Raw genomic sequence first — 12,425 nt, 5'->3', positions numbered from 1 at the left:
TTTTGGGATATATAAATGTATTAGTTGCAGTACTACATTAAACAGAAGGCTCCTAATTGGTAATTTTAAAACAAGATTTCGGGAGATATTAATATATCAGTTACTACATGTAGATTCGTAGTTAACACAGGGTTTCGGGATATATTCATGTATTAGTTACTATTAATATACAGTACGATCCTAATTGAGTAATTTTAACACAGGGCCTCAGCAATGATTTTGGTGGATTATACGGATACAGCTGGAACATGATGATTTATTACCCTGATCCGTATATCAAAATATATATCAAGGATCTCGAAAATGGAGAAAAAACAGATATTTCAAAACTGGTATGATTATATATTTTACACAATAAAACAGCATAATCCTGTTATATACGTATATATATATATATGCATTATTGTCGATATACGTGAAGACTCATCTGCAACGAAGTTAAACGTAATTGTTGAAAACACGGCATGGAGACCTAAGACTATGCGATGACGTATGTGAATTCGAGAAAGGCATTGTTTTGTTGTAGATGTTGTCATTGTCGTCATCGCTGTCGTTGTTTCCATTGTTATAGCTTTTTCTTTAATTTCAAATTCTCCTGTTCTTTAATTACTCATAAACCAGTAGCTGTTGTATTCACAAAATCTTTGATACATTCTAATCACATAACAGTGATATTACGTCACGTTTTGCGCCATATTGAATGAGATTTGAGTGAGACGTAAATCGAATGACCTTCTAACAAATCGTATTTAGTTTCCCTGACACCCAGACTGCATTTACATCTGATTACATTGGATATTTTATTTTTATTTTTATATCGTAAAATATAATTGCGTTCATAGAAGCTACACAGGATATTAATGATAATTATTTGTAATAAAAAGTTGATATAATATGTTGGCTGTTGCGACAGCTCGTGATGCGAAGAGCGACAGTACATCATGCGACGAAATGAACGCTCTTCGCTCGGCACACTGTCGTTCTTCGCATGGCACACTGCCGTTCTCCGCATGGCGCTCTTCGTATGGCGCTCTTCGCATGGCACACTGTCGCTCTCCGCATGGCGCTCTGCGCTTGGCAGGGGCGCCAACTCGTCAAATATGTCCACTGAAAAAGAATATGATGCTGGGAACAATCTTCATAACTGTTTACTTAGAATATCAGTGGTATGTACGATTACAAGTGCTTCTTAACGACTTCTTAAAATACATCATTTGCACGCAGACATGTGACAGGTTCCACCTAAAGTAGACATTTTTCATATTTTAAATTCATCTAAAAATACACAATAAAATAAAAATGCCATAATAAATATCATATGCATTACCACCGTTCTGTCATTTCTTTATCCTTTATTCGTCTGGATTACATCGAATGCCTCTAGGTTTCCGGTAAGAGCGAACGTAATCGGTGGTCCTTCAATCCGTCCATGCTGATTCAATACAGCAAATGTCTTGCCGCCAAAGTGGACACCGACGGCTCTATGGCTGGAACATTCGCAATTACTTACGACATATGGGTGAAAGTGAACACGCGATTTAGACGCAGGTTTGTATCGACTATGTAAAATCAATATCTTTGTTGCTAGAGTGTAGTTTGGAAGTTGCAGATTTAAAAAAAAATAAAACACGTTTTTGAAAAACATTTCAAGCCTTTCGTCTAATTCTCGTGTTGTTCTGAAAATTTCTTATATTAAATGGCTTTTAAGTATATACATGTAGCAGAGGCCATTTGGAGAGCAGTATTGTGATTCTATAGGAAAATAACGAGCTTTAGTCAACATTTTTAAACTATTGTGACGTCACACTATATATTGAAATTATATATCACTTACTTGATTATATCACTGTTTTTGAATGAGTTGCTGCCTATTGAAGATATAGCTTTGCTTATTGAAGTTATATCACTGCTTATTGAAGCGATATCACTGCCTACTGAAACTATTTCACTGCTAATTGAAATTATATCGCTGCTTATTTAAACTGTATCACTGCTTATTTAAACTATATCACCGCTTATTCCAGCTATATCACAGCTTATTAAAGCTATATCACTGCATATTGAAACAATATGCAGTTCTTTTGGACTGCATATTTGACTATGTATCCGCTTATTGAAACTATTTCACAGCTTATTTAAAATATATCACTGCTTATTTAAAAGTTTATATTTATTAAAATATTGAAAAATGATTGTTGCTTTTCTAAACAATACATGTAGGATGTACCTACTTTTGAAACTTGACATTTATTGAAATATTGTGCGATTGTACTTACCTATTCATACATTACTAGAAGGACGGCACAGCTATATGGTGCAGTTTGATTCAGCTTAATTCTTGCTCTGCTGCTTCTAACTCTAAATTGGTATCGAAAGGGGCTAATATCCTGTCTGTCTGCTGTACAACACTTCATGTGATTTGCATCTAAATATATCTTCAATCATGCTATAAGCAAATAAATCCAATCAATAATAGCACATTTTATCAGTTGCTTTACCTTTGAACAGACTCTACGATCCTGATAAGGACATGTTAACAGCAGAGTGGGGCCTGTTCTCGAAAACCGATTGGGTACTTCCGCCTTTACCGGATTACTGGGAAATGCGGGACAAGAAAATGGAAATGATTTACAAGTTCAACGAAACTGTCTTTAGATTTCAGGCAGACCTCCCAGGTGAGAATCTCTAATTTAATATGACGTTATTTTATTTATTACTAATGATGTTTACATGGTATCTTTGATTACACATGCATTTTTTGGTCTATCAAATGTCGTTTAAGGCCGAAAATGTTCACTTAACAGACAAGGACATTAAAAAAAAAAAAAAAAAAAAAGAAGAAAAATATATTTACCTAATGATCGAATTTCCCCTCAAACACATTGTCGTATAAAACGAGAGGATGTTTACAAGGAAAGAAGTGGATTGGCAGTTTTACATTTTGGAGAAGAATGAAAGCCTGGATTTGAAGTAACCTTGCATCGGGATGTTACACATTATCAGATATGCTGGGAGTTTGTATCAGTCTGCTATTGTTCTGAGAAAAGCGAGTTTTACCGGGAGTCAGTTTTACAGTGAATATACATGTAATATTTGGAGAGAGATAAAAGACTGGATTTAAAGTTATCAGGGATGTTCGGCAAAAACAGATATTCTGAGTGTTTGTTTCATTCTGGTACTGTTCTAGGAAAGAGGAGCATTTTCGGGAGTCAATTTTACAGCCGAGTAGTTGGTAAAAGATAGTGCCATTTCTTTATATGTGTCATACAAATTGAATGAGATATTTTTAAAATGTTAATAAGGAAAAGCAGAAATGTACCCTAAAAATATATGCGTTTTATAATTAAATGTTTGTATTTTGCTAGGGGCGTGGAAAAAAGGTTCATAACAATTCCTACATTGTATTGTATTGTTATCAACTTAGATGTTACTATTTAAAGAGTTCAAGTGCTTTCAAACTACACATAAAACAGTTAGGACGCCGACCACAGAATCTCGGGTAAAGATCTGAGGTTCGTGGTTCGACGACCATGACACGTGACGTAGTTATGTCCTTGGGCTAGACGCTTTACCAGAACTGTTCTGGATGGCATGCAATTTGCCTCCCGTACGTTATTCACTGCGGTATTCACTAGATGACCCCTGTAAGGAAACAAAAATCTAGACTCAAAATGACCCTGGTTGTTCACGGGGCGACAATTCTAGCAAACAAACAATCAAACAAACAAACAAACAAAAAAATATTAATAAAAAAAAAAAAAAAAAAAACAAACAAACAACAAATAATAATAATCAAAAAAAAAAATCAAACAAGCATATTAAACAACATCATATGTAAATGAGTTACAGTATCTCTCTTGTTTATACATAAAATTGTGCTTTTGCGCTATATGTTTGCTATGATAACATATTTTATCTTTCATTCACGATGTGAATTATTGACAAATGCTATATGTAAACACCATATGTTACCATTGTTTTATGAAAACAAAAGCATTTGTGTATGTAAAGATCAAAGTGATACTAAACAAAGCATTCATATACAATCTGGGTATGAAGTAAACAGAATTAAAAAACGGATGATATTCCATGCGATGGATTGCTTGCAAACATGTCATTTTGATATCTATTTTGCGATGTTTGTGTTAGAACGCTTGATTTGATATCCGGAAATTAAAATCTTAATAAAACATATACATCTTTAATCTTCCTGTCAATTATTGAGTTTAATCTATAAACTTTTAACAAATAACACTTTGTTATCATGTTTTATTTAAGGATACACAGACGTGATTCGCCTGGATAACAAAACAGATTTAACAATCGGAGTGATCAAAGGGAGAATAAGTCTCGAGGATCCTGTGTTATCTAAAAATACCACGCTGGAGGAGGGAGAGTCATTTCAGGTAGATCTCCTCTTCTCATTTTGCGCAAAATACGAATCTTTAATTCGACTAATAATTGTATAGTGCATGTTATCAAGATATGTACATAGGCTGCGAATCAAACCCACATTGTAAAAAATGGGTGGCTTCAGTTAAACAGGAACCACGTGCCATTGGCTTGGCCGAGTACTGGCAGACGCATGGTAATTTTAATACTAGAACGTTTTTGGCGTTAGTAAAACAACGGTTATTAGACATTTTAAAACAAGATTGTGAGTCTTTCTTTTTAACCTCGGCCAAATGCACATTGTATAAACATATCAATTGCTATGCATGTCTGCAACCTTACTTAAGTAAGCCTTTTCCTGTTAAATATAAAAAGGAAATTGTCAAAATACGTTTGTCTTCAGATAACCTGTTAATAGAAAATGGACGGCTAGAACAAAATTTCACAATTTAAGATTTTGTCCTTTCTGTGAAAATCACGTAGACGATGATTACCATTTCATTTCAAAATGTCCCTCCTATAACGGTCTCAGAATAAAATATATAAAGCCTCATTATCGGGTTAATCCCTCTGTCTTATGTTAATCAATTTACTATCAACTGGTAATGTTAAAAAATTAAGTAATCTTGGCAAGTATTTATACCAAGCATCTTTACTATGTTCTCCTCTGATGGCTTCCAGTAATTATTGAATCATATATATATATGTGCATGCTAAATGTTATATGCCAGTGCATTGCTCTACCCGAGCTGACTTGAATTATATTCTTTGTAATTGTATGATGTTGATGAGATGTATACTCTCAAGTAAATAATTAAATTAGATATGATGTAAGATAGGGAGAATCGTTATAGGTAAATACCACTCTAGAGGAGGGAGAGTCGTGACAGGTAAATACCACTCTAGAGGAGAGAGAGTCGTTATAGGTAAATACCACTCTAGAGGAGAGAGAGTCGTTATAGGTAAATACCACTCTAGAGGAGAGAGAGTCGTTATAGGTAAATACCACTCTAGAGGAGGGAGACTCGTTATAGGTAAATACCACTCTAGAGGAGGGAGAGTCGTTATAGGTAAATACCACTCTAGAGGAGGGAGAGTCGTTATAGGTAAATACCACTCTAGAGGAGAGAGAGTCGTTATAGGTAAATACCACTCTAGAGGAGAGAGAGTCGTTATAGGTAAATACCACTCTAGAGGAGGGAGAGTCGTTACAGGTAAATACCACTCTAGAGGAGGGAGAGTCGTGACAGGTAAATACCACTCTAGAGGAGGGAGACTCGTTATAGGTAAATACCACTCTAGAGGAGAGAGGCGTTATAGGTAAATACCACTCTAGAGGAGGGAGAGTCGTTATAGGTAAATACCACTCTAGAGGGGAAAGAGTCGTTATAGGTAAATACCACTCTAGAGGAGGGAAAGTCGTTATAGGTAAATATCACTCTAGAGGAGAGAGAGAGGCGTTATAGGTAAATACCACTCTAGAGGAGGGAGAGAGGCGTTATAGGTAAATATCACTCTAGGGGAGGGAGAGAGGCGTTATAGGTAAATACCACTCTAGAGGAGGGAGAGAGGCGTTATAGGTAAATACCACTCTAGGGGAGGGAGAGTCGTTATAGGTAAATACCACTCTAGAGGGGAGAGAGTCGTTATAGGTAAATACCACTCTAGAGGGGAGAGAGTCGTTATAGGTAAATACCACTCTAGAGGGGGGAGAGTCGTTATAGGTAAATACCACTCTAGAGGAGGGAGACTCGTTATAGGTAAATACCACTCTAGAGGAGGGAGAGTCGTTATTGGTAAATACCACTCTAGAGGGGAGAGAGTCGTTATAGGTAAATACCACTCTAGAGGAGGGAGAGTCGTGACAGGTAAATACCAATCTAGAGGAGGGAGAGTCGTTACAGGTAAATACCACTCTAGAGGAGGGAGACTCGTTATAGGTAAATACCACTCTAGAGGAGAGAGGCGTTATAGGTAAATACCACTCTAGAGGAGGGAGAGTCGTTATAGGTAAATACCACTCTAGAGGAGGGAGAGTCGTTATAGGTAAATACCACTCTAGAGGAGAGAGAGTCGTTATAGGTAAATACCACTCTAGAGGAGGGAGAGTCGTGACAGGTAAATACCAATCTAGAGGAGGGAGAGTCGTTACAGGTAAATACCACTCTAGAGGAGGGAGAGTCGTTATAGGTAAATACCACTCTAGAGGAGGGAGAGTCGTGACAGGTAAATACCAATCTAGAGGAGGGAGAGTCGTTACAGGTAAATACCACTCTAGAGGAGGGAGAGTCGTTATAGGTAAATACCACTCTAGAGGAGGGAGAGTCGTTATAGGTAAATACCACTCTAGAGGAGAGAGAGTCGTTACAGGTAAATACCACTCTAGAGGAGGGAGAGTCGTTATAGGTAAATACCACTCTAGAGGGGAGAACGTCGTTATAGGTAAATACCACTCTAGAGGAGGGAGAGTCGTTATAGGTAAATACCACTCTAGAGGAGGGAGAGTCGTTATAGGTAAATACCACTCTAGAGGGGAGAAAGAGTCGTTACTGGTAGCTTCCACTCTAGAGAAGTTAGTTTAATACCACAATGCATTCAATAAGTTCCCATCTTTAGACATATATACATCATTCTGGTGGGAAATACGTTGACGTCAAAAGTAACTTAGTGCTTAATAAAGTTCTTTTAAATGTTTGTTTTTCTCACTGCGAACAAAGTCAATGCATTAAACACATCCATTCAGTTACAGAGAACTCTCTAACAAATATTATTTTGTTCATTTTTGTCTTTATTTCATTATAAAGGGAGAGGGAGTCATACAACTTTTTTTAATAACATTTTTTTCGAATTACTGTTTTATTTTACTGTCAATTACATGCAAACAAAACATCATACAGGTATCCAAACTGATGTTATAAGCTTCCAATTGTGCAAGTCACATTGGTAATTTTAACTTATTCGATGAATAAAACAACAATATTCAGACTTACTTGAATTACCAGAGTAGAATTATCCGCGTTGAAATTTGAAATATAATTCAGCACCATTAAAACGTTTAATACTTGTTCGTAAGGAATTTATTGTAAACTAAAGCTTCAAACCCGAGAAAAAAAATTGTTTTGTTAAAACAGTCACATGCTATACCAAGTTCTGAAAGCTTTTTCAAGGCAATTAATAGGGTTCCGATTGGAATACTTTGACATATTTATTAATGTTTATTGAAACTTAGAACATTATATAGCTCCTGTATATGTCATCAAGCCACCTCTAAACCCCTTAACATTTTCAGAATAGTGAATAAACAAACAGACAGATAGACAGACAAACACATAAACACACGATATGATGAAGGCATTAGCCCTCCGGTTATTTTTCCCCGGCGTAATTAGTATGCAGCAATTTGAACGGAATCATATCCTTTGCCATCAACTCACCTTACACACATTGCTCCCAATAGTCTCCTAAAGGGATATAAAACAAGGACATAATTTACCAGTACAGAAAAAACAATGAAATCACGATGACGTCAAATATCGGATTATGTCCTTTTTAGATTTCTATTTTTAGTATTGCTTCAGGCAAAAGTCTGACATTTAACATTTTACCTAAGTATTTTAGGCTCGGCTCAAACAGGTTGAGAATGGTATTATTGGTACAGTTAGCATAGGAAATGTCACTATCAATACAGTGGTAAAACGAAAAGAGGAAAAGATTTTCCAAGATTTCCAAGAGTGTATTTTTCACTCAGATACATACGTTGTATTGCATGCTATTGAAACACAGACAATGACAAGCGTCACTTGCATTCATTTTCATTTTAAAGCATCGGTTGGTGTTTTTTCAGGTTAGAAAAATAATGTATCGACCTTATCAAAAGACTTCAATTGTATATGGTCCCCCTTCCCTCAATGTTAATAGCTACTACATGATAACATCTATATCAATATTATGAGAAACTCCGAGTTAATACTACGCTAATGACGCCACAATCATAGTAACGTCACCATGTACAAATGTAAATTACCTGTCATTAATTAAATGCAATTCCATCTTTTTTTTAACAAGTTTCATATCTAATGTCAAAATGAAGCACTTCCGATTTGGTTAATATTGTGATATATTAACGTGGTAAAATCCAAGATATTAAATAAAGATAAGATTTTTTCGGGAAGCTTTATATTTACATTGTACCCTGATCACATATACAGTTATAAACATATCTACTGCTGCAGCTTCCACCAAGAGAACAGTTTTTAGTACATACAATCTCCGACGAGCCATCATATATAAGTATCAGTCAGCCAATGGATAGGAAGTTTGAGAGGTACCTGAAAGCAGTTGAAGCAAAGGAAAATGGCGAAGGTTTGTGATATGCATTATCTTTATACATATTATTCTTTCCGAAGATACCTATATCGTATATAATTTGATGCTGGGGGTCTTAAGGTGTTCATGAAGCGACATTATGAAACACTTTTACCCTTAGTATCGCTGACGAAACCTATAAGAACGTGTTTCATTATTTTTTGTCTGTATCTCACTCTCAATTATTTTGAAAGGTGTTTATACCTGGTGTGTCTTTGGTAAACCCGTCGAATGCTGTTGTCACTAGCATGACTCGTGGCCTTTGGTATTGTTAGCTATGTCGACAGTCTATGAAATAAAAGCTCTAAATGTGTGACGCCAGCCTCGTTGAATAGATACAATTGTCAAACCCTGAGAAAACCCTTGAGGATAGGAATCCATGTCTATAAAACAAAATATATGATTTTCGTTTAGTGAGGAAGTCACCAATTACTACAAGGATAAGGATACCCCACCTTAAAATGTCACTGGCTGTTCAAGGGGTGATTCCACGCAAAGTACTGAACTGTTAGTGTTGAAATTGTAGTTGTTTTAAGACATATCCGAAATATATATAACATCCATAGCGAAATATTAATATGATATTTATGTAGATTCTGATTTCAATTGCGGTTCTGCCATCAATGATGCATTTTTTTTCAATATGATTTTTAAAGATCCCGACGGAGAGTTAATGAAGGAATTTAGCAGGGATGATAAGGACGTATATAGGTTTGACCAATTGATAGATGACCGTAAAAAGCAGAAGGAGACTCCATTCGGACCGAGCTGGACATGGGATGGCTTTGTCGTCTTCATAAAGACAAAAATCTTCTTGTTCAAACATGGGTAAGATATTACATTCAAAATCTACTAAGGAAGCCAGTGAAGGTTTATACTAATTGTTGTTGTTATGGGTCGTGTTTCACATCATCCAATAAAAAAAAGAAATTGGACTGAAAAATTCAGGTAACATGGTCAAAGTTCAAACTTTGATAGAAGTTGATTGGAATCAAATACGAAAGTTCCTGATCAGGGGTCGATGTCATAGAGTTTACAATCTAGTTCGCAATTAAGACACGGAACAGGTCATTATGAGGTGTACTTTATCAAATACAAAATAGTCACTTTGTCAAATACCAAGGTCATTGGGTCAAATAATAGATAGGTCTATAGTATATCTAATAATAGCATGGGTCAAAGTGTAACGACTAAATACATTACTGAACAGCAGTCATAAATGCTGGTATAAATTTTCTATCTGGTAACTGGTAAGCATTTAATCACTACTGAGTGCATCAAATTTGATGATTGGAATAAACCGAGGGGTCAAATCACGATAATTTTAGGATTGTGTGTCAAATATCAAAAGTTACATTGAATTAAAGAATAAAGGTTGGTTGATATCATAGTTCTGATGGGAAAAAACCCACACACAAAAAAAAAAAAGGAAAAAAAGAGGGGATTTGGGCTTGGAAAGAAAAAAAACAAAAACAAAAAAAACATCAGCATTTTGCTATACAATGATTTATATTCTCTGTTACAGAATGATCTATGCTTTTGCTGCTATACGTAGTATACTTGGAGGAAAGTCGTTTGAAGAATATGCCAAAAGTTCGAAGACGTATTTTGGTTAATCATTTTACCTGTAGCAAAATAATATATCTCTTTCGATAATAAATGAACGTCACTTGATGTATGCGACTTGTTTTATACGAATTATGTATGAGAAGGTACGGACGCCTACTTCTGTCGATCTTATGTGGTTATGAATTGGGCTGTGTGGAACAAACCCATCTATTCCAGTTGGAGCTTTGGTTTGTTTTTGTTTAACGTCCTATTAACAGCCAGGGTCATTTAAGGACGTGCCAGGTTTGGAGGTGGAGGAAAGCCGGAGTACCCGGAGAAAAACCACCGGCCTACGGTCAGTACCTGGCAACTGCCCCACGTAGGTTTCGAACTCGCAACCCAGAGGTGGAGGGCTAGTGTTAACGTGTCGGGACACCTTAACCACTAAGCCACCGAGGTCCCTTCCCAGTTGGAGCAACGGGGAGGTACCTGCTTGTGTTTTTTTTCTACAATGTAGGGATGTATTAAATATATAATTATATTTCGATGAAATATATCGTTGAAACACGTACTCGGAAAATTATTCAACCTCAGTATAATGTACATAGTGACTTAATTGTTCTGTTTTTTTTTCTGGAAAATATTACCTTATATAGACATCTCCCTTGGACATCTTGTATTTCTCAAAACAATCTACATTGTGTTATGTACATCTAGTAGGCATCCCCCGTTGTCTTCCGGAAGGCCAATCGATTTTGTTTCCAAATCCGGATGTTCGTGGGCGTGTCAGACCGTACGCCACGATTCATATTGTTATCGGTAAACAAGATTCATCTTTGTTATCTCAGTTGTTTAATGTCTGTCACAACGTAAAAGGTTTTTTTTTTTTTTTTTTGGAATATCGAATTGCTCGCTATAAATCTACAGAATGTTAAAGATCAATTTAACATACATATGTGTTGGTGATATATCTATGCATGTATCTGATGTTAGTGAAGTATTACAGTAATTTCACTTGAAGCAATGGTAATCGTTCTTACTAGTGGAATAATATGACCAGAAAACACAAGAAATGTTTCTCTCTGTAGCATTCTATAAACCTAATTTGATTGCTTCTTATTTCTGACCATACATGTGAGGAACTGATACTTTCACACAATTCTGTATCCTCAACAGCATTTTGTTTCAATATAAGAGGGCATATAATGTGTATTTAAATAGTGACAATAGCCAGATAATGTCTTGCTAAGAAGCTAAATTTATGAGCGTTGTTTAGCTGTCTAAATGTATCTGACCAGTTATACCAGAAAGCCAAAAGAATGCAAGTACTTAAAGCAATGGGTGCAAAAAGTAAACAAATAAAACAAAAAATGAATAAATGAGGAAAACGGGGAAAAAAAGGAAAAACAAAATGATAAAAACGAAAACGAAAAAAAGCCAACAACAACAAGACAGACTATATGTTATTAGTCCCCCACCGGAATCCGGGGGGGGACTATAGGTTTGCGTTGTGTCCGTCCGTCTGTCCGTCTGTCCGTCCGGCCGTCTGTCCGTCCGTCCTTCCGCACACTATTTGTCTGGGCTCTATCTCCCATACTATAAGACACTGGAACTTCATACTTAGTGTGTGGGTTCCCTGTGGAAAGGCGGTGTGTCGCATACAAAAACCGGGTCACTGTGACCTATATTTTGACCTCTGACCTACATTAAAGAAAAAGCTTGTCCGGGCTCTATCTCCTACACTATAAAGCACTAGAACTTAATACTTAGTAGTATTGTTCTCTGTGGGAAGGCAGTGTGTCGCGTACAAAAACCGGGTCAATGTGACCTATATTTTGCTATTTTTTGACCTCTGACCTACATTAAAGTAAAAGTTTGTCCGGGCTCTATCTCCTACACTATAAAGGACTAGAACTTAATACTTGGTAGTATGGTTCCTTGTGGGAAGGCGGTGTGTCGCGTACAAAAACCGGGTCACTGTGACCTATATTTTGACCTCTGACCTACATTAAAGAAAAAGCTTGTCCGGGCTCTATCTCCTACACTATAAAGCACTAGAACTTAATACTTGGTAGTATGGTTCCCCGTGGGAAGGCGGTGTGTCGCGTACCAAAACCGGG

The 12,425-nt window shown here is 36.4% G+C and overlaps 1 protein-coding gene across 1 annotated transcript; it reads left to right on the top strand.

Annotated features, from left to right (window-relative positions):
* The first annotated feature begins 228 nt into the window (after positions 1–228).
* Positions 229–10,431, top strand: LOC117324819 (vitamin K-dependent gamma-carboxylase-like). Its single transcript, XM_033880648.1, has 7 exons — positions 229–332; positions 1,385–1,548; positions 2,509–2,675; positions 4,279–4,406; positions 8,625–8,754; positions 9,414–9,585; positions 10,283–10,431. Exons 1-7 carry the CDS (start codon positions 249–251, stop codon positions 10,371–10,373), a joined length of 936 nt encoding a protein of 311 aa, XP_033736539.1. The 5' UTR covers positions 229–248; the 3' UTR covers positions 10,374–10,431.
* The last annotated feature ends 1,994 nt before the right edge of the window (positions 10,432–12,425 follow it).

This window comes from Pecten maximus, chromosome 4, assembly GCF_902652985.1.
Source record: "Pecten maximus chromosome 4, xPecMax1.1, whole genome shotgun sequence".
Lineage (NCBI taxonomy): Eukaryota > Metazoa > Mollusca > Bivalvia > Pectinida > Pectinidae > Pecten > Pecten maximus.
Note: the sequence above shows the minus strand (reverse complement) of the source record. Positions and strands in the feature narration are given on the sequence as shown.

Excerpts from the sequence above, each read along its gene's own strand:
- LOC117324819 (XM_033880648.1), top strand. The coding sequence starts at position 249 with ATGATGATTTATTACCCTGATCCGTATATCAAAATATATATCAAGGAT. Across the intron at positions 2,676-4,278 it reads ATTTCAGGCAGACCTCCCAG|GATACACAGACGTGATTCGC; the intron begins GTGAGAATCTCT and ends GTTTTATTTAAG. Across the intron at positions 9,586-10,282 it reads ATCTTCTTGTTCAAACATGG|AATGATCTATGCTTTTGCTG; the intron begins GTAAGATATTAC and ends TCTCTGTTACAG.